This window comes from Eublepharis macularius, chromosome 8 (assembly GCF_028583425.1).
Source record: "Eublepharis macularius isolate TG4126 chromosome 8, MPM_Emac_v1.0, whole genome shotgun sequence".
Classification (NCBI taxonomy): domain Eukaryota; kingdom Metazoa; phylum Chordata; class Lepidosauria; order Squamata; family Eublepharidae; genus Eublepharis; species Eublepharis macularius.
Genome location: NC_072797.1, coordinates 109553198 through 109580312, shown reverse-complemented (window position 1 = coordinate 109580312; position 27115 = coordinate 109553198). Strand labels below are relative to the sequence as shown.

General features: G+C 38.5%; 1 protein-coding gene across 4 annotated transcripts in view; it reads left to right on the top strand.

Annotated features, from left to right (window-relative positions):
• Positions 1-27115, top strand: part of NFIB (nuclear factor I B) — a 242600-nt gene that overhangs the window by 180678 nt on the left and 34807 nt on the right. For 2 of the 4 annotated variants that reach the window (XM_054987217.1, XM_054987219.1), the window contains exons 7-10: positions 908-1036; positions 7337-7515; positions 22249-22414; positions 25227-25309. In XM_054987217.1, coding sequence (XP_054843192.1) covers positions 908-1036; positions 7337-7515; positions 22249-22414; positions 25227-25309 — 557 coding nt within the window. The remainder of the gene's footprint in view (positions 1-907; positions 1037-7336; positions 7516-22248; positions 22415-25226; positions 25310-27115) is intronic. The other 2 variants (XM_054987218.1, XM_054987221.1) reach the window with 2 other exon arrangements.

Genomic DNA, 27115 nt, shown 5'->3' with positions numbered 1-27115 from the left:
TTTCTTTCAAGTATTTCAGTGTAACATACATTATATTTGTGTCCATATGTATGATGTTTGAAATAATCCCGTTATACTCTTACAATAACCGTAAGAGGTAAGTTAGGCAGAGGATGACAAATTATCCAGGGATTGCCATAGAGAAGGGAATTGATCCTTAACAGCCAATACCAAACCGAGTATGGTTATTTCTACACAGATGATTTGCTCCACCCACACTCTCACATTGGAGCGCCCATACAACGTCTCCCTGCAATGGTTATCCTACTGTGCAAGCAGCCACTCTAACCACTAGCATTTTAAATTTACAATCATTCAGGAATCAGAGTGTACTTATTTCGCTTTGTCACTTGGCTTTTAAGAGTGTTTCTCAACCTTTTGGTACCTGGAGTACAGTGCCCCAACCCCGCTCCCAGAATAAAATAGGATACACATTTCTCTCTGTCGTCAAGAACATTCATGTTTTGTTTTAATCTGTTTCCTAAACTGTTATTTCAGTTCTTCCTCAATCCTCTTAACCAGTGTCATCCCGCCCACCACCATTACAGGTCTGTGAAATGGGTTTCTATATCAGATCAAGCCCAGAATAGTCTCATGGGCGACAGGCTGGAGTTGCTTGGAAGTGTTTTGAGGAACAATGATATCCTTGGCCCATTAATCTTACCTGCTAGTTTGCTTCTCCTTCTTTTGACAAGTTCATCAGAAATCAGAATTGTCTCTATCATCAGTTATGTCAAAAATATGGAAAGACTAGTGATTACTCTTCCTGTCCATGTAAAGGAAATGAACGTCCATTCTGGAAACAATTAGCTCTATCTTGTAATATAACATGGCTACTGATGGTGTGTAAGCAGTACTTTAGTACCATGATGCATAACAAAGCTATTATGTTGTATTGCCATTACAGATATGTCTTCTCCTACAATGAAGAAGCCTGAAAAGCCTTTGTTTAGCACTACATCTCCCCAGGATTCATCACCAAGATTGTCCACTTTCCAGCATCACCATCCAGGAATCCCCGGAGTTGCACACAGTGGTGAGGATGCATGAAAAATTAGCTAGTCTTTTCTCACAGCAATAGTGTGGGGGCATTAATTTAGACCATTGGTTTTGGATCCTACTTAAAATTTCTGTGGACAGAAGGATTACTATCAGTGGAATAGAAAAGAGTCCAGTAGCACCTGATGAAGAGAACTGTGATTGTCGAAAGCTTATGCTACAGTAAAGTTGGTTAGTCTTAAAGGTGCTACTGGACTCTTTTCTATTTTGCTACTACAGGCTAACACAGCTAACTCCTTTGTATCAGTGGAATGTGGTTTCCCTATCTCAACGCTCTTGCTGCAGCCCAGAATACCCCTAAAAATGCTGAGGGAGGAGTCAGAGGTCTATAGTGGGAGGGGAGATTAATGAAAATTGCCCCTCTTCTTTCTGACCATAGAAATTTTAAGTGGAATTAAGCTGCCAATTTATTGACAGTGCTAAATTTTAACATTTGGCAGAAAGGAGGAAAACATTTATGGCATGTGAACAAAGTGATAACTTCTGTCTCCTTTGGGTAGAATAAATCAACTTCTAATACTGTACACCATATAAATCGTAGAAGTTTATCTTCTTCTGTGTCTAATTTAGGGGTTTTTCACATGGTTTCTCCCCCCCCCATTAGTTCTGGTCCCATACTGCTTTAATTTATTCCCTGACTTCAACACACAAGTTTTTGCCTTTAGTTTTTGCTTTGGGTTTTTTTGTCCCCCTCCCCCATTTTTTTTTTCTGGTTCTTTTGAGACCACTTTTACCCCAATCTTTTCCTGGAAGCCGATTTTGAGTCAATTTTTTCCTTGTGCATAATCTTCCAATTGGTTTTTCATCCTGTCCATTTCCACCCACCTCCAACCCACCTTTTGATGATTGGATGTTTATCATCATCGAACTGCTCCTCCCTCCACCAACTTCCCCTAGTTTTATTTTCTCTTTTTAAATTGTCATTTCCATAGTATTATATCGATGTACCATTGTAGTAATACATGCAACAGATTCTTTGAATTCCCAACTTGCCTTTAAAAAAAAAAGTCTCTAACCTGTTCCATTGCAAAGATATGCCTTTTCCCTTACATCTCTGCAACAGAGTTATAACCTATAACGCTGCTTGTATTCTTATAACAGCAGCTTGTATTCTTATTACATTTTTAAAAAGTGTAAAAGTCCTGGGAGTCTGGGAGAGGGGGAGTATCCACTTCTGGTGCCATAAAAAGGTTTCGAAATCATATAGCCACTTCTGCTCCAGGCTCCATCCCAACTGAGATTGGCTTGCTCTGCTGGTGCTGGTCTCTCCTTCCGAGCTCTGGGTCAGTCTGGGCAGGGCTCTCTGGTTTGTACAACAGGTGGGTAGGTTGGGTATGGGAGGCGGACTTGCTCTCCTTTTAGGCTTTCTTATGCAAAGATTTCCCCATGTAAGCCATTTGAAGAAGGAAACGCTGATTCTCAAAAGCTTACTTTCTGAAATTCTTGTTGGTCTCTAAGATGCCACTGGACTAAAATCCTGATGTTCTGCTGCAGATCAGCACAGCTACCCACCTAACAATACTTTCCCGTGTGTTCATTTTCAGTCTTTTTTTTTAAAACCCTTATATCAATATAACGTTATAACCATGCACAAAAAAAGGGAGGGCGTTAGAACATCACCAGTGATGACACCAATGGTGATGACACCCTTAGTTGAAAATTGTGATTATTTAGGGCACATGCCGAAGAAATTAAACTAACTCCACAACTGTAAAAATGCAAAGGGAAGAACCATACCAAAGTATATTCCAGTGCTTGGGAATCAGTTGCTACAAAAATCTGGAATAAGTCCAGTGTTTGGGAAAACCCTTAGTCCCCTTGGACTACAAATCAAGAAATCTTAAAATGAATGCTCCTTAAAATGTTATCTGTTTTGCAGTACATTGTCTCTCAGGTACTGTGAACTCTGTATTGGCATGGACCAATAGTGAGGCACACGCATTATGTGGTATCCATAGATGTTCCCATGCAGGATGTGACAAAAATTCTGAGTCATAAAATGTATTGAATTGTCAGAGTAAACGATACAGTAAGGGAACTTTTAGAATATGAATTATTGAGGCTTCAAATATCGATAAGTTTCTTGAATTTATTCTTGTCTCTGTAAGTGTTCTTCCATTTGAGAACCATAGACTAGATTCCGTAAGTACAGTGTAGTAAATTAGGATGTTAATTGCTGCTTGAACTGGTTTATTTCAAAGTCTCTGTGTGGTTCTCATTTGATAATAAAAAAAATCTGTCTATGAAGATACCGAGTTTAGATTTTTCTTCATTAACTAGAACAGACTTCTTCAGTATTTTCTGTCACAAAGCAAAATTATTTAAACAACCTATCTTGTAGTCTTGTTTTTAATTTTTCCTTTCCCCTATGAAAAGGTGGAAAGTCATAGTGGCCATAATAGTTAGCTCCTTTGGCCCCATTGTATCCTGAACATCTGTAGTAGGAAAAGAATGAAGAACTATAGCAAAGAAATTGGGGCAATTAGCATAGCAAAAGGGAAAAAGAGTTTTGCATGTTTGTATATATTAAAGATAAGAGCAGAACAGTCATCCATATAATCCAAGGATGAAAATAGTGGCAAAGGTGTGTGGGTGGGGTGGGGTGAGGGTCCTGCCTCTGCCATGAAATTCTAGATAAACTTATGGAAGACTCACATGAGCTGTCTGTATGATGGGAATAATACTACTGCCCTTCGTTACAGATTTGTTCTAAGGATTACAACAAGATGATATATGTGAAATGCTTTAAAGCGCTTTATAAATGCAAAGTGGGAAGGACTGAAAACAACAGACAGGAAGGGCAAGGAGGAAATTAAGTTGGTGGAAACCCTTGCACACTGTTAGGAAGGTAGTGGGAAGAGGCAAGGAAAGATGGAATACTGGGAGACCGAAAGCTCCTTAGAGAGGGAATTCTGCAGTGTTGATATTCTGAGAGGCGTTAGTATCTTTAAGTATCTCTAAGAGAAATTATTTTCAGGTTTGGTTGTTCCTCTCCAACACCTCTATGAAGCGAAAAAGCGATTATTAAAATTCAAAAATTCTATTTCAGGATCTGAGCCTCAAACCCCCAAGTCAAGGGAGTGAGGGAAGAACCTTCATTTTTGTAAATGAGTTTTGTTTTCAGTCAAACTAACTAGCCACTTTGAATATTGGGAACAGGGATAAATCTTGGGCCACTGGGATGAGTCATGGAAGATTTCCTCACTGGAATAGAAAAAGTTGAAATGTTAGGTGGCAGTAATGATAACAGGTTCATCTTGCAGTGTCAGGGTCAGCTTTGTGTTTGGAGAATACTGCTTCAACCAAAACTGAAAATATTAGGCAAGGCGAAGAGCAACCAACGCCTTATTCCCCACTTTCAAAGCCCTCCAATGGCTATAATAGTGTCCTTTACTCTTCTCTACTTTTTAATCTCCAACAAGTTTTAAAAGTGTATGTGTCAGAGAGAAAGAAAAAGAAAAAATAATATCTTGCTGCATATATGCAGCTGTGTTGGATTTAACCTTTATTTTAAACTCATTTTGGGCTCCACAGGCTTTTAAACAGAGGAGATCCCAGTTATTCAGGGGATAAAAGTAGGGTTGCCAGGTCCCTCTACCGTCCTGCTGGGTGGGTAGAGTCCCTGGCACTTACCTTGTGCCAGGCAGGAGGCCCTTATTTGTACACACACCCCAGAGCTGATGGGGTGACATCACTTCCGAAAGTGACGTCACTGCACTGGCCACGCAAGCGCTCCCACACTCTGCATGGGGTCGATTCGGCTCGCTTGGGACCCAAATCAGCCCCAAACGAAGCACAAGAATGCTCCTGCAGATGGCACAATGATGTCACACGTGTTCTTGAGGTGCCTGCCGGTGGCGGACAAGCTCTGAGAGCTTGCCACCTTCCACCAATCACAGGGTGATCAGCGGATGAGGAGGCAAATTCCCTGGAATTTGCCAGCCATCGGAGGGCACTTGGGAACCCTAGATCAAACAAGGATGTGTTTTGGTCCCCTTGCTCTTCAATTTCTACTGAAATGACATAGTTCCAAGCTTGTCAGGCCCTGAGTTCTTTCCACCATATTTGGGGGAGGGGGTCAAAAAGTATTGATTCTCTTACATGCAGATGACTTGATGCTGATGTCCCTAACTTGTTTCAGTTTAAGGAGAATGCTGAACAAACTAGGTAAAGCCTTAAGTATCAACTTTGCCAGGACCAAAGTAATGGTCTTTGGGAGGAGACCTTGATGATTTAAATGGTCAATAGATGACAATCCCATTGAACAATGCAGAATCTTTAAGTATCTTGGAGTGACATTTAGTGAAACCCTCTCATAGAAAGCCCACCTGGCCATAACAAAAGCCTCAATTTTGAAAACCACTCAGGCCATATTTAAATTTTACACCTCAAAAGGAGGATTTTTAGTTGAGCTAGCCTTGAAACTGTTCCAGTGTAAGGCCATCCCACAGCTTCTATATGGTGCAGAGATCTGAGGTTGGAATGAACCTCTGACTTTGACCCTGGAACCAATTCAAAACCTCTTTTTAAAGAGGATTCTAGTTTCGTCTCACGGCATCCCAGCAGGATGAACTTGGGGTTGTGTTCTATCAGAGCCCGCTGGGTCTTGAGCTTATTCCATTCTGAAGAACCTCTCTGCTAGCCTGCTCTTAAGGCAAAGCAATACACTGCTGCATTCAGTCGCTGTTTGCTCTGCTAGCTTTAACAATATCCTCTGTTGTTATTCCCTGGTGGATTACTTACAGGGTGTCCCTTTGCCTGGTCTCAATATACGAGACTGGATCTTTAAGATGGGTGCTGCATTGGGCAGAAGTGCAACTCTCTCTTACAAAGTTTCTCCCTGGTTCATGTTTTTCCACAGGGACCATGGCAGAGCCTCTTATTTGACCAAAATCTGCTTTCTTAGTCTTAGAATGGCTTTTACTTCTCTGAGGTTTCAAACCATGCCCTCAGCAATTCTAAACAGTCGTTACACACACATACCAATGGATGCTGTTTTCTGTATTAGTGGAGTTTCGGTCCTCAAAGACCTTCTCCATTATATTTTGTTCTGCCCTTTGTATACAGAGCCCTGAAATAAATTCCTTAGCGAAATCTTTAAAAGCATTGATTCTTCCCTTGTGGTGGAAAAATCAACTTTCCTTCTTTCCAACCTGGATCTACACATCTCTTACAGAGCAGCACAGTTTGCCCTGGCAGCTAAGAAAATCAGGGCTTCAGCTGTGCATAAATGGTTGAGACGCCTTCACCTATGGTGCTCATGTGTTTTAATGTATTTTTATGTATTTTAACATCATTGTTTTATCATGTGGTTTTATGTTTTGCTTATTCATTTTATTTGCTTGGTTGTGATTACCGCATATAATAAATATTCTGAATACTGTTAAGAGTTGATAAATGCCACACAACGTTATAAATCTTATTACTTTCTTCTTTAGAAAGCACTGCTGTTCCCCCCTCACTTCCTACTTTTTGGTCTTTTTATTTTAATAAAACAAAAAAGTTGCCCCGTTTAAATAGAATGTGATTATTATGCACTGTGATAATATAATTTCCACACCTAGTGTAACAGCTTTGCAGAAACAGGACATTCTGTACATTCCTTTCATTACTAAAGACATTACAGTGTTTTCTGACATTACAATCCCTTCTTGGAGAAGTTTGTGGGAAAAAAGCACAATGCGAAGAAAAAATATGTATAGGATACTAGAGATATTGCCATTGGCTGAGATATTTTCCCAGGCCCTCAAGTTGAATGTTCATTAGCGTTTTTACAATGGACAGCTAATTATTCATGGTGTTATTGCTTAGTAATTATTCCCTACCCCTCTCAGACTGTTACCCAGGGCATAGCACAATGCGTTGTGCAATCATTTACTGACTCGTAGGACCCTGACTTTGTTCCCCCTCTTAAAAGACTGCTCGGGTTTTTAAACAATTTGCCAGCTTGTTTGCTTTGCCTGAATTGTATGTCAGACAATTACTAAAATATGTCTCCTTTGGGTGATGATTTCTGTATTTAAAGAAAAGTTTAAATCAAGTAATGGTATAAAACATGTAAATTGAATTGCATATTTATGTACTTAAAGAACAACAATGGTCTTTGGTGTGTTGGAATGAAAGTCTGGTGGTTAATGAAGTTGTGGATTATACCTGGGTGGAGGGCAGGGAAATATATTCTTTTCAAATTAATGGCTCATTTGTTTTTCTTGTATGTGAAGATTTTTGCTGTAATGAAAGACTGTGAATAACGTTCACTTTATCTTGTCTCCTCCAGTCATCTCAACTAGAACTCCACCTCCACCTTCACCATTGCCATTCCCACCACAAGCTATTCTCCCTCCTGCCCCATCTAGCTACTTCTCTCATCCAACAATCAGATATCCTCCTCACCTGAATCCTCAGGATACTCTGAAGAATTATTCTTATGACCCGTCCAGTCCACAAACCAGCCAGGTACTGTCATACTCCAAAAATCTGTGAGTAATCCTAGGAGAGATGTGTCTCATAAAAATGCCTAAAGCTGTTTGTTTCATCGAGGTCTTCTAATGTAAAAGATTCAGTATCTTTTTCAGTTAAATATGGGTGAATAAAACTGGGTTGTTCATGAGAACTCATATTCCAACTATTGTGGATTATAAAACGATCGTATTGGAATGACAAACAGATGAGAGCATGATCCTGTAGACGTTTTGTACAAACAGAGCCCTTCCAAAGGACACTGTGGTTGTGTGTCCAGAAAAATTCCTACTATATGAGCATGACCAGGATTTTCCCATTGTCATCTAGGGAATGACAGGTCTCTCTGTTGCTGATAATGGCAGCTGGTTGTACATGGTTATTTTTCATACTTCACATTTAAGTCACAGCCAGGGATGAAGCAAGAATTGTGCTAATGTTTGGACATAAAAGAACATGCAAACCTAGTAACAGAAAGGCTATTTAAATAAAATGCTCTCGAATTGCATATTTTGCATATATTTGGTAAATCTTTGCATAATGTTTAATGAGTGTTACAAAAATGGAAGACTTGTTCTTGGGTTTTATCAACAGCAGTTTTATATAGTTGTGTGGTAGTTCAAATGTGTTTCCAGAATGGTCACTAAGATGACTTTTAGCAGAGAAGTCATTTGTAAAGATTGGTGTGCAATTTTTTCATGTCTACATTTACCTGTCTCATAAGTGATCCAGCCAGACTATGAAATATTTGCAGCCTGTATCTAAGGTAATAATGCTTGAGATCTTTTCAGTGTTCCTCTTATGAGCCATAGTCCACAACTGTAGTATTTTAGGACAACTGTAAACAGATTATCACTCATAAAACAACTGAGACTAAAAGAAAAGCACATTGAATTATATCTAATTTCATTTTCCTTTATAGACCAGTCTTCATTCTGCTTTTATTACTTCAGTTTACATGCATCTTTTCATCTTGGCATTTCCCAAAAATTAAAACAATAAAATCAACCACACAGTTTTAGCAATAAAGCAATATCATTTCAATAGATAAAATGAAAATAGACACAGTAAAAAAAATGTCAGCAGTACAAAACCTTAACACTTCTTAAAGACTAAAAAGATTATTCTGTTCCTTTAAAATAGTATAAATCTGGTATGATTCCCTCAGGAAGGAGTTTCACAGAGCAGGAGCATTCAAGATCCTAGCAGATCTTGCAAACCCTGCTGGTAGGAACCCTAACTGAATCTCATCACCAGGTGTTAATTTTCAAAGATCCTAAATGCAGTTTTTTTCATTCTAAAGAGTAAAACTAACACCTTGAATTTGGACCAGAAAAAAAAGGGGAAGTCATTAGGACCTTGACAAAGATACAATGCAATATTAAACAGAATTATACATTTCTAAACCTTTGACCTCAATGGATTTAGACAGGCGAGATTCTACTTAGAATTGTCTTGTTAGTATCATACGCTTGCTGCATGTTGTCCCAGATAACAATGGATCTGTCACATTTTGGTCCGGTTTCCAAAGCATATACAGGGATTGTTGAACATGGAATCCCATATAGTAACACCAAGAATCTACCAGTGTGTGCAGTATTACTTATCCAAGATGGTTCATACTTGTTATACCAGCAGAAGCTGGTAAAAGTGGCTTTTGGCCTTGGCCACTTCCTGAGAATCCAGAGCTGAGCTGTGAACACTATCCAATAATCATACATCCACTCCTTTCTGGACTCCTGAACAGGTTTATTGTAGGGATTTTGTGCAGATCATGGGAATTAAAACAGCACACTGCAGCATAACTGCCTCCATGTTGAATGGGGATGTTCCAGCTACATTTTCTGGAATCTGATTTTGATATAGAAGCAGAACCTCATATTTACTGTTACGGTAGTAAATAGAGGTGGGCACGAACAGAAAAAAACCCGAACACGATGTTCGTTGTTTGTTGCCATCCACGAACAGGGAATCATGAACAACCACGAACATGACCATGTTCACGAACATGTTCGTGGTTGGCTGTTTGTGGGAGGGAGGGGGGATACTCGGAAGGGAAGCAAGTTCCCTGTGCTGTTTGCAAACGGCGTGGGGAACCTCCTTCCCTTCAAAGTCTCCCTCCATCCAGCTGGCTGGAGGTGGGGGGAGACTTGGAAGGGAAGAAAGTTCCCTGCGCTGTTTGCAAACATCATGGGGAACCTCCTTCCTTTCAAAGTCTCCCTCCTTCCAGCTGGCTGGGGGGACAGGGGAGACTTTGTCAGGAAACCCCTGACAAGCGGTTGAGTTGAGGGTGAAGTGCCTCTCTCCCTGCTGCTGTTCAGCAGCAGAGAGAAGGGCATTTCACCCTGGCAGGCTGCACTCAGCCGCTTGTCAGGGGTTTCCCTGACAGGCAGCTGAGTGGGGGATTTAAATGTCCCTCTTTCTGCACTGTGCAGCAGCAGGGAGAGGGAAATTTAAACCACGGCAGGCTGCACTTAGCCGCTTGTCAGGGAAACCCAAGTGGCCGAGTCGGGAGTGGGGGTGAAGTGCCCCTGGGCTTAGATTGGGGTTTCCAGGGCAACAGGAGTTCAGACAGAGTTCAGAAAGTCCGTGCCTACTGTTTCCAAGGGAATTGATTGAAAGGTGTCAGACTGTCAGGCTTGACGAACGGCTGATGAACACCACGAACGGAACGAACGGGGCCTCACAAACAGCTTGCTTGCAAACAGCTGATCGGGCTGTTCGTGGCTTTTTTTGTTCGTATTGCTGTTCGTGCCCACCTCTAGTAGTAAATACCATAGTAAATATGCTTCATGAAGTGTCAAAAACAAATTCCTTATTACTTAATTTGTAGAACACAGGAATGAATGAAAGGCATAACTATTTTGAACTGTTATAGAAGCTACTGTAATTGTTGGACTTTAAACATTTTAATCTGACTGTAAGCATATGCGCTGTTATGTTACAGACAGTGTGGCATAGGTTCTTATCATTAAATAAAAAGTCTAAATAATGTAGAATTTTTCCCTTAAAATATTAATCCTCATTAATGCTCAATATCAGATTTAGGCTACAGATTTCTGTCAGTGTCTGGATTTTTAAAAATCTCTATCTCATAAAGCATTTTTGCTGAGACTCAGATGGGAACAGGGCACGCTGGAGTTGATTTTAATTTGTGTAAAATTTCCATGAATAATAAAGTCCAATTAAGATATCCATTAGAAGTCCTTAATGCTAATTCAGTGTGGAAAATCTAAGGGTTTTATTGTTTTCTTTTTAGTTTTTTTTTTCAAACTGATGTCTCAATTAAGCATTATTGAGGGGAAAATATGCAAATTAAAATCAGGCCTTTAGTATTCTAATTTTTATAGTATTTAGGAATTTCTTATATTTCAATTTTGTAGGGAGTTTCTTAAACCTGTCCAATAATATTAGCAAACTTTGATCCAGATTTGTGTTCAAATTTTCAAGAAAAGTAGTAAGTTGATAATGAATTTTACCCTTTTTACTGTTCTGTCAACTACACTTTATCCTCTTTAATACTGGGAGCCATATATAATTAGCAAGATAACTCTTCAAGTACTGTTATGCCTTGAAAAGAAGAGTCTCCAATTAAAGGAATGATTTGCTAATACTTGTTTCAGAGATTAGCAGATTTGGATATCTGTGGCTCTTTTCAACAACAGCGCGCATCCTGCACGAATTTTAAAGTCCCAGTATTCCAGTCTAACAGCGAAAGAGAATGTCTATGCATTGCATTGATGAGTTTGAAGTTCATAAGATGGCAAAATATCCACTGTTGTTCATTGTATGGAATGAAGTTGCTCACCCTTGTGTTCCTGGAGTATTTTACTACGTGTTCATTTTTGTGAATGAATTCTTGCTCATTTGTTTTGTGGGACCCAAATTTCTTCTTTCAAGATAGTGTTCCCTCTGTAAGGTTATTGCATTTTCTGGGCAATCGAATCACAGTATTTCATGCTAGAAATATTCTTTTGTTCCCTTATATTGCCTTTCCGAGTGCTATGAGCAAGGGTCTTTGCCCTTTGGATGGTCCTTATGTGTCACTACGACTTGTGCATCATAAAACCCACTGTTTCAAGCAAATGCCAAGTTACGATTTTTAATTGTATTTTATTTATCCCCTACAGCTGATGTCTCATCTTCAGAGGAGAAAGTAGTGAAGAGCCTAGCTGTTCTTCTTAGCAATACCCCAGCCCATTTTGTTGAACCTTTTAGGGGTTTCCCCATTGTTATTATTTGGTAATTTCCTCTCTCCTATGCTAGAGCTCATCTGCTTTGGTTAAAAAAAAATTCCAAAAGCAATGCCGTTCAATATGCACTGTATCCCAGTACATGTCGGCAGGGATCACGGTCTAGAATTCAAGGGATAATTGTGTTCACTGACCTGTTGAATAAACCCGGAATGGTAGGAAATGAGACCTGTTTGCCTTGCTTTGCTTGTGTGAAACCAGTATGCCAAATTAATGGGCAGACATAGAGAAAATTTTATACTTGCTTATGCGAAATCTAGTGGAAAATGCATCCTGATCTTAAGCAGGTTTACTTGGAAGTAACCTTTGGGTTCAGCACTACTTACTCCCTTGTATATTAGGATTGCCATCTAACACTACAGTCATATACAGAGTTACTCCAGACAGAGTCCATATAAAGCAATGAGGTTAGATTGGAGTAACTCCATAGGATTACACTGCCAGTCTCTTTCTGAGTTATTCTAGTTGGCATCTGTTGATATAGTGGAACTGTTTGCCCATTTCTCTGAATTTTAATGATTGGAGGTGGTAAAATAACACTGATGTTTTACAGAAGCATATTGTTATTACAGAATACCTTGGAAATATGTTGGCATCAGAATGCAGACTCTGAGAACATAGTGACACTGGGATTTTATCTTGCAGGCTATAGAATGAAAGAATATTTTTTTTGTACCAGAAAGAATCAGGCAACCTCAGATAACATTTTAACAACAGTAGGGAATTGATTGATACAGTTGCATGGTTGAGCCAAAGCAGTTTTCTTTAAAACATGTATTTAAATAAATATGATTATCATAACATACAATGGCATTGTAGAAATTTCATGTTATGTTCAATTATGTTTTGCCACTTCGATGCATATTCATTGGTTTTGAAATATGCGATCATATTTGTTTTATTTTTCAGCAGTAGAAAGATCTGATACTCAGGCAGAATTTTACCTAATCTGAACTGTTCCTCCCCAGATTCTTTTAGCTTATTTAGATTAAGACAACCGGTTGAGGTGTTCTACATTCCCCATAGCAATTTTAAAACTAATTGCTTTACTACTGCACCGATTACAGTGAGTCAGTCACAGTATTCAGTGGAATATTTTAAGCAAAATTAGTTTAAAGATGTCAAGCTAGCAAGGATTTCCACAAGGGAAACAGTATGTGGTTTCTTCAATGTAGTGTTAAATGCACCTAATTACATGTGACTGAGCAGTCAGGAAGCCCTAAATAGTTTCAAGAATTGTAGAAAAAAATGAGACTGCATCAAATTAACATTAGGGAATAAAGAAACATTTTGCTTTAGGACAGGGCTTTTTTTTTTCGTCTGGAACATGGTGGAACGGAGTTCCAGCACCTCTTGAAAATGAGCGGCTGGAGCGGCGTGGAGGGCAATCTAAACTCCCCTCTGTCTGGAGATCATGGGGCGGGGGCCACCGGCCATGTGACCGTTTTCGCTGAGGGCAATTTAAACTTTAAAAAACTCCCCCCTTGTTCCAGCTGACCCAAAGTGACATGCTGGAAGTGACAGCACAGTATCACTGGTGACATTCAACCCCCCTCCCATTTTCTACAGAATTTTCCCCCTGCCGCCCACCTAGTTCCAAACCCAGTGTTCCATCCACTGTTTCTTGATAGTATCTTGTTACTGTTAGAAAATGGATTGTGTGCCTCCACATTTCATCAGAAAACAACCCTAGCTACCTAGGTGTGTCTTATCTTTCTGAACTTTGGGGCAACATTCTATAGTACTTACTGAGTGTGCTTGTTCTTACTATTTTTAGGATTTTGCTGTAGATTGTTTTATATTCTTGCATCTGTATGGATTGTACTCTAATGTGACAATCAGTGAGAAGCGAATAGCAAAAATTAATTAGATGCCATGTGAACATGAAACCTCCTCTTGAACCTCCAAGTTGAGCATTTTCATAGCAGAGGAACCTTACAGCAACAGATAATAATTTTAGCATAAATATGATTAGAGAGAAATGAGACTTTGAAGGCTATGGAAATGACTTTCCTTGAGATTTTCAACAAAAACATCTGTAAAATAAATAAGGAAAAGTCTGTATAAGGTAGGAGGTCTGGCATAAACAATTTGTGACATTCTAGCTATTTTTTCAATCCAAAACAACAAGCACATAGTAGTTTAACTTCCAATTAAATAATTCTAAAACATGAGATTTATCTTGCCTGCAAGAATTAAGAATTGGTGGTACTTTTCAGAAATTTTGTCGGAAATTTTTCCATTATTTAGATTTCAGATTTTAAAAAATGTGCCAGTAAACTTTAATATGTATTTGTGTTGAATACATGCTACTTTAAATATAAATTAGAATGCAAGGTAATCCTCATACATAATTATTTTTGTGTCAAGATCTGTGGTCCTCTTCTTTCTCATTTAATTTTTACACACACAATACATACCCAGCAGAAATCTCAGAGAGATAAGCACACTATAAATACAATATTTTGATTCACATTTCAGTGAGACAAGAGAATATAAATAATTGGATTAATCTCTAGGTCCAAATAATCCATATAAACCAAAATTAATTGTCCATCTGGTTCGCCATTTGCTTGCAGATATCAATATTTTTAGAGGTTTTCTTTTTAAATAAGCTGTTAGTTTGATCACATGAAACATATCATTTAATTTTTCTAACCATGCTTTTTTTACTCGAGAGGGAATTTTTCTCCAATCTCTGGCACTGACAAAACAAGCAGTTGTTACTGCATATATAACCAGTTCTTGAAGATGAGATAGAATCATACAACATAATTTAACAATTACAATCCACCCATTACCCTTATCATGGATCACAATCAGTTGTCATTTGCAGAAATAGCTACAACTTAGTAGCACAGATCTCAGGACCAGATGAAGTACAACATCTGCAGGCTTCTGCTTATTCGCTCTTGTGTTAAGGTCTAGTTCAAGTTACTACCTACTTTTATAGAACCATAGTGTGTGCATTATAGTATAAAACATACAAAAGCAAAACAATTCTTATGTCTTCAAATCTGATGTCACATTTTTAAGTTATATTGTATATACCTGATTTTAAGAGAGCATTTCCTATGATAGCAGAAATCAGATGTGATTTAAAATACTGCCTTTATAAGCATTTTTGGTAAACTTGAAAATAATAAGCCATAGTAGTGCAAAGTTCAAGCGAGTAACTGGCACTGAATTTCAGCACTTTGGTATCCCTACCACCCAAACCAAGTCCTAGGAGCAGTTAAAAGAGTTAAAAATATTCTGCAATGTGGTGTTGTATGCCAAATTTTTCGTAATCTTGTTTTCTTCTGCATCCAGTTGTCCTATGGGAGGATTAATAGTAATATAAGTTTTTCTTACAAAAGGTCTATTAATAACACAAGGTAACACTTGGAGCCAAGCTACAAGTGACGCCTGACACAGGTTGGACACTTGTCAGCTTCCCTCAAGTTTTGATGGGAAATGTAGGCATCCTGGTCTTGCAGCTGTAATGGAGAGCCAAGCTGTAAAACCAGGATGCCGACATTTCCCATCAAAACTTGAGGTACGCTGACAAGTGTCCAACCTGTGTAAGGCGTCAGTTGTAGCTTGGCTCTAAGTAATCAGCAGATGTTGGCTAGCCTCAGTTTGCTTATATCAATTTGTTGTGGTTTGTATTTTTAAAGAGCCCTTAAAAGTTCATTCAAGAAATAAAAACTAGTTTAAGCTGTTACATTGATCTCTGCTTGCAAAACACAGAGTTATGCATACTAGTAACACAAACTAGGTGAATGGATGTAAGCTAGTTTAATTCCACTGACATTGGTGCACTAAATTTAAGCTGTTCAGTTTTGTCAGGTGATGGTTCAAAATCTTAAGTGGGCATGGGCCTTTGCTGCTCTCAGACACTGGCAAAGAGTGGAATGAATAAAAGTTATTCACATATGGGCTAAGCATTTCAGCAGAGCAATTAATGTTTCACAACTAAGGAAACTTGATTTTTCTTGAATGAAAGCTCTTTGAACTAGTTAAAATGCTTTACTAGTTAGTTCTTGTGTTGTCAGTTCAGATGTTCCTAGACCTCCAAACCATTGGGAATGTGCCACAGGCTCATATGTTCCCTCTTTTTCCCATTTCCTCTCCTGCTTCACATTCCTCAACAAACAGTGTGTGTGTGGTGGTGAACGGGGGGAGGTTGATATAGCAGAAGTTCAGTTGCACTGAATTCATGCTCAGTAATCAGTTGACTTGAAAATATGCTCAGGAGTCAGTTGACCACCGAGAACAGTATGGAGTCCAAATTGAGGTCTGCAGTGGGTGGCAGGAATCTCCCGGCATTGCTGCCTCCACCTTCTGTAGGTGGCAGTGCCTTCTAAAAGCAGAAAAAGCAGTTAATGTCCAAGGCAAAGGTACTTTTCACACTAGGATTTAAAGCATGTCTGTACCTGTTCCGCATCCCATGTTTGCAGGGGTTTCATGCTTGCAAGCTAGTCATGGGATGCGGTACCGCTCTTTCCCCCCATTACCTCGATTTTTCTCCCTGCTGAAATATCGCAACGTTAATTTTTAATCAGCTGCCCAGTCGGGGCCAACCCGATTAATGCCAACGTGAACGTTTTGCAGTGCTTCCCCCCTTTCCTTTTTTTTGGCTGCTCTGCAGCCCTCGTGACAACCACCCACTCCCACCCCACTTTTCCCAGTGGTAAGGCAGGACTTCAATTTGCACGGCACTTTTAAAAAAAACTTCAAGCATATGTAGTAACGTTCCTGCGTTACTACATCTTCGGACAGACAAGCCTCCCCCTATGCCGCCCCTTCAACCACCCACTCCCACCCCACTCTTCCCGGGGTAAGGCAGGACTTGCCTCCCCAGGGGTAAGGCACGGTGTGGGGGAGCAGACTCATACCTACCCCTGGCTCAGCTTAGACATGCCGAGCCGGAGCTTGGCTGGGGCGCTGCTCTCGTGCTCCGCAGCCAGGGATCAGACAAGGCAGCTCTTGGGAGCACGAGCGCCGGCACCCCAGCCAAGTCCCGGCTCGGCACATCTCAGCTGAGCCAGGGGTGGGTATGAGTCTGCTGCACTCCACTCCAGGAAGAGTGAGGTGACGTGGGGTGGTTGAAGGGGCAGCACAAGGGGAGGATTGCCTGTCAGAAGATATAGTAACACAGGAACATTACTACATATGCTCAGAGTTAAAAAAAAAAGGTGCCATGCAAATTGAAGTCTTTCCTTACCCCTTTGGAAGAGTGGGGTGGGGGTGGGTGATTGAAGGGTGGGCATGGGGGGTCCTTGTTGGTCAGAAGATGCAGTTATTACACATGCTCAAAGTTTTAAAAAAAACGGTGACGTGCACTGCAGTGCCCCCAAAGCCCAAAACTGAACAGAGGCTTCTCGAGGCAGGTCTGAAAGGAATCACAAGAGGCCAAATCAAAACAACTGGGAAGTGTGAAAGGATCAGTGCCAAGCCGAAGCCACTGCAACTGCTCAAAAATGGCGCTTTAAACTGTGAGTGCAAAAAGGGCCAGCGTTTATCATTACAGTGCAACCCAGAATTATAAAACCTGCCAAACTGTGGATACAGTATTAAATTATACGTTGCCCAAAAAGAGAAAGTGAAAATGGGAGTCCAAGGGTGTGTAAAGGAAGTGTGGGTGCATGAGCCTTAGGCTGAGGCTGGCCATTCATTATGTATGAACCGAGTCTGTATCTTCTTAATCAAACTTAACCCTATCCCTGCTCGGTCATCTGGCATGAAACTTACATTGATACCCTACTAAAAGCACAGAGTATTAAAGAACAGCATAGTAAAGGGTAGAAGCACTGGCATGTTTTATTTTTAGATAATAGTTTTCAGACATATTAAGCAGTATCCTAGGTCAGCAATAATGTCAGATCTTCTGTGTTTGAAAACAGACTGAAACTAGTCTGTAGAGAAATATGTGACAAGAAAATGAACTAAATTTGCCTGTTATAAAAATGGATCATTGCTGCAATTTAGAGGGTTAATTTTCTTGGTTTGCCAAAAAAGAGCTGTAGTCCAATAAGCTGTTCAGTTTCTGTATAATCATTTGGGAACAGTAAAAGGTGATACATGGTTGCAGATAGCAGTGGCCTCCAGCTGTGTCCATTTAATTAATTTGAGTTTGTTTTTTGGCAACAGAATTGTTTAAGAAAGCTCATGGTATTGACACTTTTAACCCATGCATACCCTAGAAAATTCATTCTTTGTTTTCTTACAATGGACATGTATGGTGCCAAAGAAATCCTAGTATTCTGGGATACTTATAAAATGTTTGCCCCTCAGGGAGTAAGGCAGACTATAAATAAAGTAAATACATTAATTAAAAGTTAAGTGTGAATGCACAGAACAATTACCCAATCCTATAATTAGATAAAGACCTTTCTACCAGGTACCAAACTGTTTGCATAAGCCTAGGCACTACGAATGGTCAAAGAAATACATTTAAAAGTTTAGATTGCAGGTTTGCAGTTATGCCATGCACAAAAAGTACAAAAACAGCTGAAAATGTTTTCAAAGGTTTTACAGCAGCCATTTACACTGCTGAACATTTAAAACCGTGTCATGCTTGTTCAGTCCCCATACAAACATTGCATGTGTCTTTGTGGTTGTGTGGTGGTTGTGTAGGATTGCAGTACTAGATCAGTACTAGATCAGTACTGTATCAGTACTAGATCAGTACTGTATCAGTATTAGAAATATTGATAAGCAATAATGCAAAGAGCTTTATTTGAAATGATTGGGTATGCTATACCACTCTATGGTTTATATTTTGTTAGGCGTTAAGAATAAAATCCAGAAAACATATATGTAGTGAGATGGAATGCATTGCTTTTTGCTTGTATATATTCTGTAGGAAATATTTGCTAACAGCAGTGCTAGAGCTCAGCAGGGCATAATGCATGGCCACCCTCCAAAGCAGTCATTTTCTCCAGGGGAACTGATCGTTGTTGTCTGGAGATCCGTTGTAATTCTGGAAAATCTTTAGGCCCCACTTGGAGTTTACAAAAGCAGAGAAAATCCCATGTAAACTTACTAATAAAAATTAATATATCAATCAAGGTTCAAATATAAGATATTTAATTGTAATCCACAACAACTTAGGTCCACAGTGGAGCTTCTTAATATACAACAACAAACTTATAAAAACTCAGACCCACAGTTGGAGCAATAATTCGTACAAGTGCTACAATATTACAGACCTTAAAATACAAATATAAAGTGCGAGTGCTAAAGCGCCTACTAATTATATTACTGCACATCCCTTATAAAGTGCAAATACAAACTTAGCACAACACAATTACACAATATATAGATCATAAGCACTATGTATCCAAAAGGGGAAGAGTCCAGGAAATATTTACTCCAGCGGAGACCACTCTCAGAACATCAGTAAACAAAACCAATTGGCATCTTCAGTAACAGTATTACATGATAAAGAATGGAATTTGAAACGGGACCAAATATGATCTAGACAACCCATTAGAGGACAGATATCAACGTTTCTGGAACCTGTCACGGCTGCCTGGAGTGGTCTCTGCTGGAGTAAATATTTCCTGGACTCTTCCCCTTTTGGATACATAGTTTACATGGGATTTTCGCTGCTTTTGTAAGTTTCTTACCGCATTACTCTCTGTATTGTGATACTGTTCCCACTTGGAGTACGGCAACCCTAGTGGCCATTTTTAGGTCTGCAGAAGCAATCCTGAGAAAATTAAGGTGGGACTAGATGTTTCAAAACCCCTGAATTGCTGCTGCTCTCTCTTTGCTTTCTATGCCCTGTCCTGCCTGCTAAAATGCAATAAGTGATATTACACTGTGACATCACACCTCAGGGCATATTATTGGCTCTCCAAGAGTCTTATGTGTGGAGGTGTTATAAGAAAAAGGGACTGGTTAATTTTGTTTAAGTACTTCATTGTGTAGTGGAGCACTTAAATGGCGTACTTAACATACTTAAGTTTCTCTAGAATCCTTTCAGTGTCATTGTGCACACACAAATACATACTCAGGTCTAGAAAACATATTGCATTCTGTTAACAAAATCACAGACAGCATAATTAGGACATAAACATTAAATAGAATTTAATTGGAAAAGTGCTGTGGGTGATTTACAGAAACCTTTTGAATTACCTGTGGCTTCAGACTCTTACAACTTTAAAGATTAATGAAAAAATTTCCATTAGCACCCTGTAAATTTGACAAATCGCATGAATGGAAGAGAGAGAAAACATCTCTTTCTTATTCTCTTGGATAGTGATATCGCTTCGCGGCCTTTTGGCTTTGAGGCTAAACATTCTCTACTAATTTATTTGTCCCAGTTTTAACATGCTGTGATGCTAATATTTTATGTCCTTGAATAATTCATCACATGTTTGGGTTCTTTCTCCCAATAACAGTACAAAGATGGGGGGCTTCATACTTTAGTACTTCTCGGTATCTTATTTTATTTATTCAATTTATATTTATTTATTCAATTTATATACCGCCCATCCCAGGGGCTCTTACCATTACTGCTATTTCTGCAGACAGTGGGATGTGACTTTACTACCTAAGCTGCAAGTGGTTTTAATCTTTTAAAAAAACCGGATAAGCATTTAGTATATATATGGGGATGTCAGCTGTACAATTGATTTATATTTAAAAATTATATGTTACTTGAGTGGATAACAATTGAAATATGTGACAGTAGTATCCTGCTGAAGTAAAAAAGCCAATACTATTTCAAGGCTGTATCAATACACTCATAGTCAGTCATGAATGTATGTATGTATGTACATATTTGTGTATCCATACACATAGCTGCATAATACATATTTAGTCTACCCAATGTATGTAAAACAGATTAAATGCAACAAAACAGATTAACATGCAAAGGATTAAAGACCTGGTCCCCACAATCATTAATAATTCTTGACAACATCCCTACATTTATCTATTTATTTACTTTTTATTTATACCCTACCTTTCTCCCAAATGGGAACCCAAAGTGACTTACAGCATCCTCCTCTCCTCCATTTAATCCTCACAATAACTCTATGAAGTAGGAGTATGTGACTGGCCCAAAGTCACCCAGCAGGCTTCCATGGCAGAATGGGGATTCAAACCTGCTTCTCCCAGACCCTAGTCCAGCACTCTAACCATTGCACCACGCTGGCTCTTGCACTATTGTTGTCAACCAGCACTAATATAAGCTTACTTTTTCTTCATGAACACGAATACAGTTTTTTAAAAAAAATCATGACCCCTCTGAGCTACAGTATATAACTGGTAAAGGCCAATAAAATAATAGCATACACATACCTGCAAATTCCAAAAGGAATTCTACACTTGGATTTCCAACTGTAAGTGTGTAATTTTGGAAGCACATAATTTTGTGATGTGTATTTGTGTAATAAAAAGCTCTTTGTGTGGAAAGTTTAAATAGAAGGTGAGATCAGCAGCGGCTGAAGATATTGGATGTATTTAACCTAGACCATATGTTGCATAGTTATTTCTTCTGAGGGTGCTTCAGAAGTTTCAAACTTTCAGATGTGACTAGCAACCAGTCTGTTGCATCCAGAAGCAAGAAGATATCCCCATTTGTGCATGCCATTGCAATCATCTGTGCGCATGCATTTATTTATAAACTATTATAGTCTGTCAGAAATGTGTCTTAGTTTTCTCCATTGACTTCTCCCCCATCAGTAGGTTCTGTTGTTTGCTTCCCATGTCATGTCCATTCATGGCATTTGTTAGCTCTTGATCTTTGCCAGACTTTTTTTGCTCCCTGAATGGTTCCCAGCATGTCAGTGCAGCTGTCACTGAACAATTTAAATTTTTTGGCATTGTTTGTTAGTGTACTTTTAAAAGTAGGCAAATGTAAATCAGGTATAAAATTAACCATCCTATCCTTGCCATCCATCCTATCTGAGTTCCTATAGCAGGTACCTAATGCCTTTCAGTTATTATTTGAGTTGTTTAGAATATTTCTCTTACTGACTTAGAACAATCTCTAAAACATACAGCATGACATGATTTCAATCAAGATATATTTGTGGGGTCATTAAATTAACATCTGCAAACCTCCCGTTCACATCCACATTGCTAGAGGCATTCCGATGTATGCTTTGGATTCATTTCGAGGGATCCCTTTGGGTGTCTTATTGTCTTGTCCCCTTTAACCTATTGGAATGACCAAAACATAACCTATATAACAAACACCAATGGATATAATTTTGTTCTACAACAAGAAAGGCATGTTTAACATTTGTGAAAGTCATCTTCATAAAGGAAAAAATACCACAAACTACCCAAAAAACCCCCAGAAACCATATCTGTTTTGATGCTGTAGTGATGCTATAGTCTCCTATACAGGGTGATATTTGGATATCAAAGCAGCACACTGCAGAAGCAAGGTTCTGGAATACCCCAGAATAGTGAGCACTCTTCTTAAGCACTATGTGTGTATTTCACAAGGCATTCTTCTGGTTTTGTTTTGTAGCCTAACAGCAGTGGTCAAGTAGTAGGGAAAATGCCTGGCCATTTTACTCCAGTTTTGGCACCCTCTCCCCATCACAGTACGGTGCGGCCTGTGACCCTGACCATGACAGACACTAAACCCATCATTACATCCACTGAAGGTGAGGCATCTTCACCTACAGCAACCAGTAAGTATTTCTATAGGAAAACAAAAAATGTCCATCAAAAGATCAAAATCATTTCCAATTAAGGCCAAATCAGGGTGCCTTTTCCTGCTATTTGACCAGGCAGATGATCATAGTTGATAATAGAAAACAAACCTAGCATCAATATGGTTGAAAAACACTTTTACTCTAAAATTACTATTTAAAAATGTGTTAATATGACTTGACATTTGTGAAATGGCAGCCAAAATCTCCAAAAAGAGAAGCAAATTAGTTTGAATGGCAACTTCACAGTGAGAAAAAAGCTTGATTCTTCATTTAAGGTGGACGTTATAAATGACATTGGGAAGCCAGACAGGAAGCTTATAAAATTGCCTACACCTAGTTTCCAAAAGAAAGAGAGAAATAAGAGATGCAGTTGATTTCACCTCAGTACACTTTTGTGTAGAAATCATGTTCAAAACATATTGAATTAGAGCTATGATCCTCGTTTAAATAATATTTTTATTCAGTAGTGTTGGTACTGGAAAAAAATGTTAAAACTCCTGAATCATTTATACTTAATTATTTAGTATATCCAGTACCGTGTTATGTATCCTATAGCCTTCAATGGAATTGCACCTATAAAAACATTGGTGTATCAGTTTTGCTAGAGCCACTGCCATAAGTTACAGTAGCCCCATAAATGCAGCCTAGTAGCATTTCAGCATGGTGCAAGGTCCATGCAATAGAGTGGCTCATCACAGAAGTTAGTGTTGTTGCATTGAGTATTCCCAGCACCTGTGGCCACCAAGAATGTGCAGTACTAGCATGAAAAACACAAGCACGTGTGCAGCACACCATTGACTGACATTATGGCTGTACGTTACATAGTCCTCACCACCTGGAAGTGGCTGTCCTGGCAGCTTCCACATGAGATAAGATTACAACTATAGCTAATCAAAATCTACTGCAGCATACAAACACAGAGATCCAAAGATTCTGGTTTTAAATTGTTTTAATGGTTTTTAAGACGATACTTTACTTTGTATGTTTTAAATATGACAGCTGCCTTGGTAACCCTGTGAAGGCAGAAAGGTGGGATAAAAATGTTGTAAATAAATAAATATGTACAGATCTTACTAATTTTCTTAGTGTATCTCTGAACACATTATGAATATGTGGTTCCCGAGTATTGGAGTTTCTGAGTATTAGAGTTAAAATTAACAATTCTTCTTAAGGTTAATATTCCAAAATATCTGTTAAATAGATCTGGAATGCTTCTCCCCCTTTTGGTCAAATGAAATAAAGGTTATAGTGAGAAAGGAGAGTGTATCTTAATTATCATAATTATCTACTAGTTTATCAATAGCGTTTAAAAAACGTGAGAGCTATGGTCAGAATTCTCCTCTGGTTTTCCATATCTGATTTGAACCTGTTTTTTAAAAAACAATTTCTAAACTCGATCATTTGCAATGAATTGATATGCTTTTAACCAGGATAAAATAAAACAATAGTTCACTTCCTTTTAAAAACCTCTTACTCTGGTTTTTAATGGTGTAATGGAGAAACTTCACACACGCATCTGGATTTCAGCTGGTCAGTAGTGCTGTTTCAGTAAGATGCTTTCAGATTTTTACTTCTAATAAATTAATACTTGCAGAAGGATCAGTGTTACCTAAAATATCAGCTGGTGACATTAGAAATATACTTAATACTGTTAACTGTTTCTAGCATATGCTGCCAGTTAGTATATGCTAAGGCTAAGCATACATATTCCTGTATCCATTGATGCATAATTTTACATAAAACATACACATTTCATGGTATATATAAGGAAGAAGGAACTAGATTAAGAAACTGTTTATGTAATAACTGTTAAGCAAAACAGCTTTAAATGAATCCATTATATTTTGTGTGCTTATCCATTCTTTCAGGGCTTGTCTGTGGCAGTCAAAATGGTATTGCTATGAAATTGATTTGTGTAATGTGGATATCTGCAAGCTAGGAAATAGAGTAGGCCCACCTACCTAATTTTACACAGACTACCATGAATGATCAGAAGTTAATGAGTTTCAGTCACAGTGACCTATTCTCAATTTGAAAGGTAACCTACAGGGGAAAGGTTGTGTATCCCATTAACCACACGCATGGTTCTACGGGGGGGGGGGGGGGAGAACCTTTAGGCGCTTTTACCTTAGATACCTAGATCAGGCAGTGTATCTGCTCTAGCATTTTGGGATGTACAAAATAAAATTTTAAAATTATGCATTTCTTTTATTGATAAAAAGAACATAACTCTTTCCACAAAAAACTATTACACCTCATATCAAAAGTTTAGATCCATTTCTTATGTGAAAAGTTATGCTCTGAATCTGAGTTATACTCTGAAATAACGGATGTTGGAATAATGAATAATACCACAAAATCTTAGAGGTAAATTCGTGTGATTTAGTTCACTGAGCTATAGGAGAGCTTAGAGTGGTTAGGTTGTACTTTAGCCAAACTGGTAAAAAGCTGGTATCAGGCAGAGAATTTGATAGCCCAACTGTGAAATCTTAAGAACCCTGACATTAAACCCTAAAGCATAGACCTTAGGAGGATTCTGAGTAAACCTGTTTAGAATTGCTCTCTAGCCCCATGCTCATGCAGATTCCATTGAAGTCAATAGGCTTGGCCAAATCCATTGAAGTCAGTATCTATGGCCAAATTCATGTTTCTGATTATTTTGTTATCTAAATTGTAGACATAATTTATGTATTGCAGATCATAACTCTGGATCTCTCATGTTTGAACTATACAAGGTAGAAGTTAAGATAGGTGTCTATATCAATCTGTTTTGTTCTTCCTTAATCAGCCTACACAGCCTCAGGCACATCACAAGCCAATCGATATGTGGGACTAAGTCCACGAGACTCTTCCTTCCTACACCAGCAACAGGTGGGCAAGTTTCACATAGGTGTTAACAATAAAAAACAAATATTTGCAATAACGTCCTCATAAGTGTGGCCATTGACATCTTAGAGTAGAGCAGGACACCAGAGGCTTCTATATTCTTGTATGAAATGTATATATACATCCAGTATCAATAGTTAACATGTTTCTTAGAGTTGGGCCATATTAAGGACTTTCCCAAGTGAATCCTTCATTTATGTTATTTTTTAAAAACCTGGAAAAAAGTGGAATTTATAACTGGATATGAATACCTTTATAAAGAATACTTCGGATGTCTAACTATAAAGCTTTGATTCTCAAGCTATTTACTAGTCTGATTATATTTAAGCGCATACTGTTTTTAAATTTGTTCCATTCCAAAAGAATTATACAATCAGATCATCATTGTCCCTATATTAATTGTTAAAAGTACTTTGTTGGTTCCCTGTGATGCAAACACATTTTTTTCTAGTTACTGACATCATTTGTGTTTCAACTTGCTTTTTAGATTTCACATCTCATTAATGCTGTAAATTTTATTCCAATTAATTGTTTATCCAAACTGCAAAAACATACTGCTGAAATTAATTGTGGTGAATAATCAAATTGGCCACAGTCAATAGCAGGGAGCTGCAGAAACCCAGTGTTAATTGTTTCATCTTAAAATAAAACTAAATTTTGGTAGTGCAGAATTAAATTATTTTACATCAGTGTGAGATTTTTGCAACTTACGATACTGTAGTCTGTTGGACTGATGCTCACATGAATGTTTGGTGCCGATGTTTGTTCTCTGTGTGTGTTGTGATATTGCCAGACTACTGTGTTACATCTGGAAACTTCCCCCATGCCTATCCATTCCAAGGCGTAAATGGCAGCATGACTGTATCTCATGCAGAGTTCAGAGAAAGCTGTAAAGATGTTAGTTTATTCAAAGTAATCGATATATTACAAGGGTCCCCCCCCAACCAGTGAGACCTTGCTGAAAACATCTGAAAAAACCAAATAATGATAAATATATTTAAATTGATAAGTATTAGGGGTGAATGTTTTGAAATAATGCTTATTGGCAGGCAAGAATTATATTCTAAATACATTAAAAAATTTACAATTCTATTTTGTTTCTTGGTTTTGGTTTTTAAAAGCTTTAGCTACATTGACTACAGTATTGGGTTCTGGGATCAAATCCCCTCTTTTGCCAGGAAATCCATATGGTAATCTTGGACTAGTGACTTTCTCTTAGCTTAACCTACCTCACAGCGTGATTGTGAAGATAAAATAGAAAAAACTATTCAGTCAGACAGTATTGGACATCCAATAAACAATGCATTAGGAATATAGAAATAGAAAATAAGACATACCCTAATGCAGAAAGTGAATTACAAAGGTAAAAGACGATGCAGAAAAAGCAATGTGGTACATGTATTAAACATTGCAAATAAGAGAGAGATGTAGTGCTTAGAGTGTCCGACTAGGATCTGGGAGGCATATCTTCAAATTTCCACTCTGCCATGGAAGCTTGCTGGATGACCTTGGGACAGTCATATCCTTTCAGTCTAACGTACCTCACAGGGTTGTTGTGAAGATAAAAGAGGAGAAAGATGTGAGTCACTTTGGTTCCCCATTGGGGAGAGAGGCAGAATATAAATAAAGTCTGTCAGTAAATAAACAAACTACAATGTCATTCCCTTATCTTGTGACTGTAGAGTACTATCCAAGGTTTTTAAAAAGAATATAAAAGAATATAAAATTCTCCTAGCTGTGAGATTCACTCTGTTAAGAAAACGTAAAACCATTTCATATTCCTTAATCCTG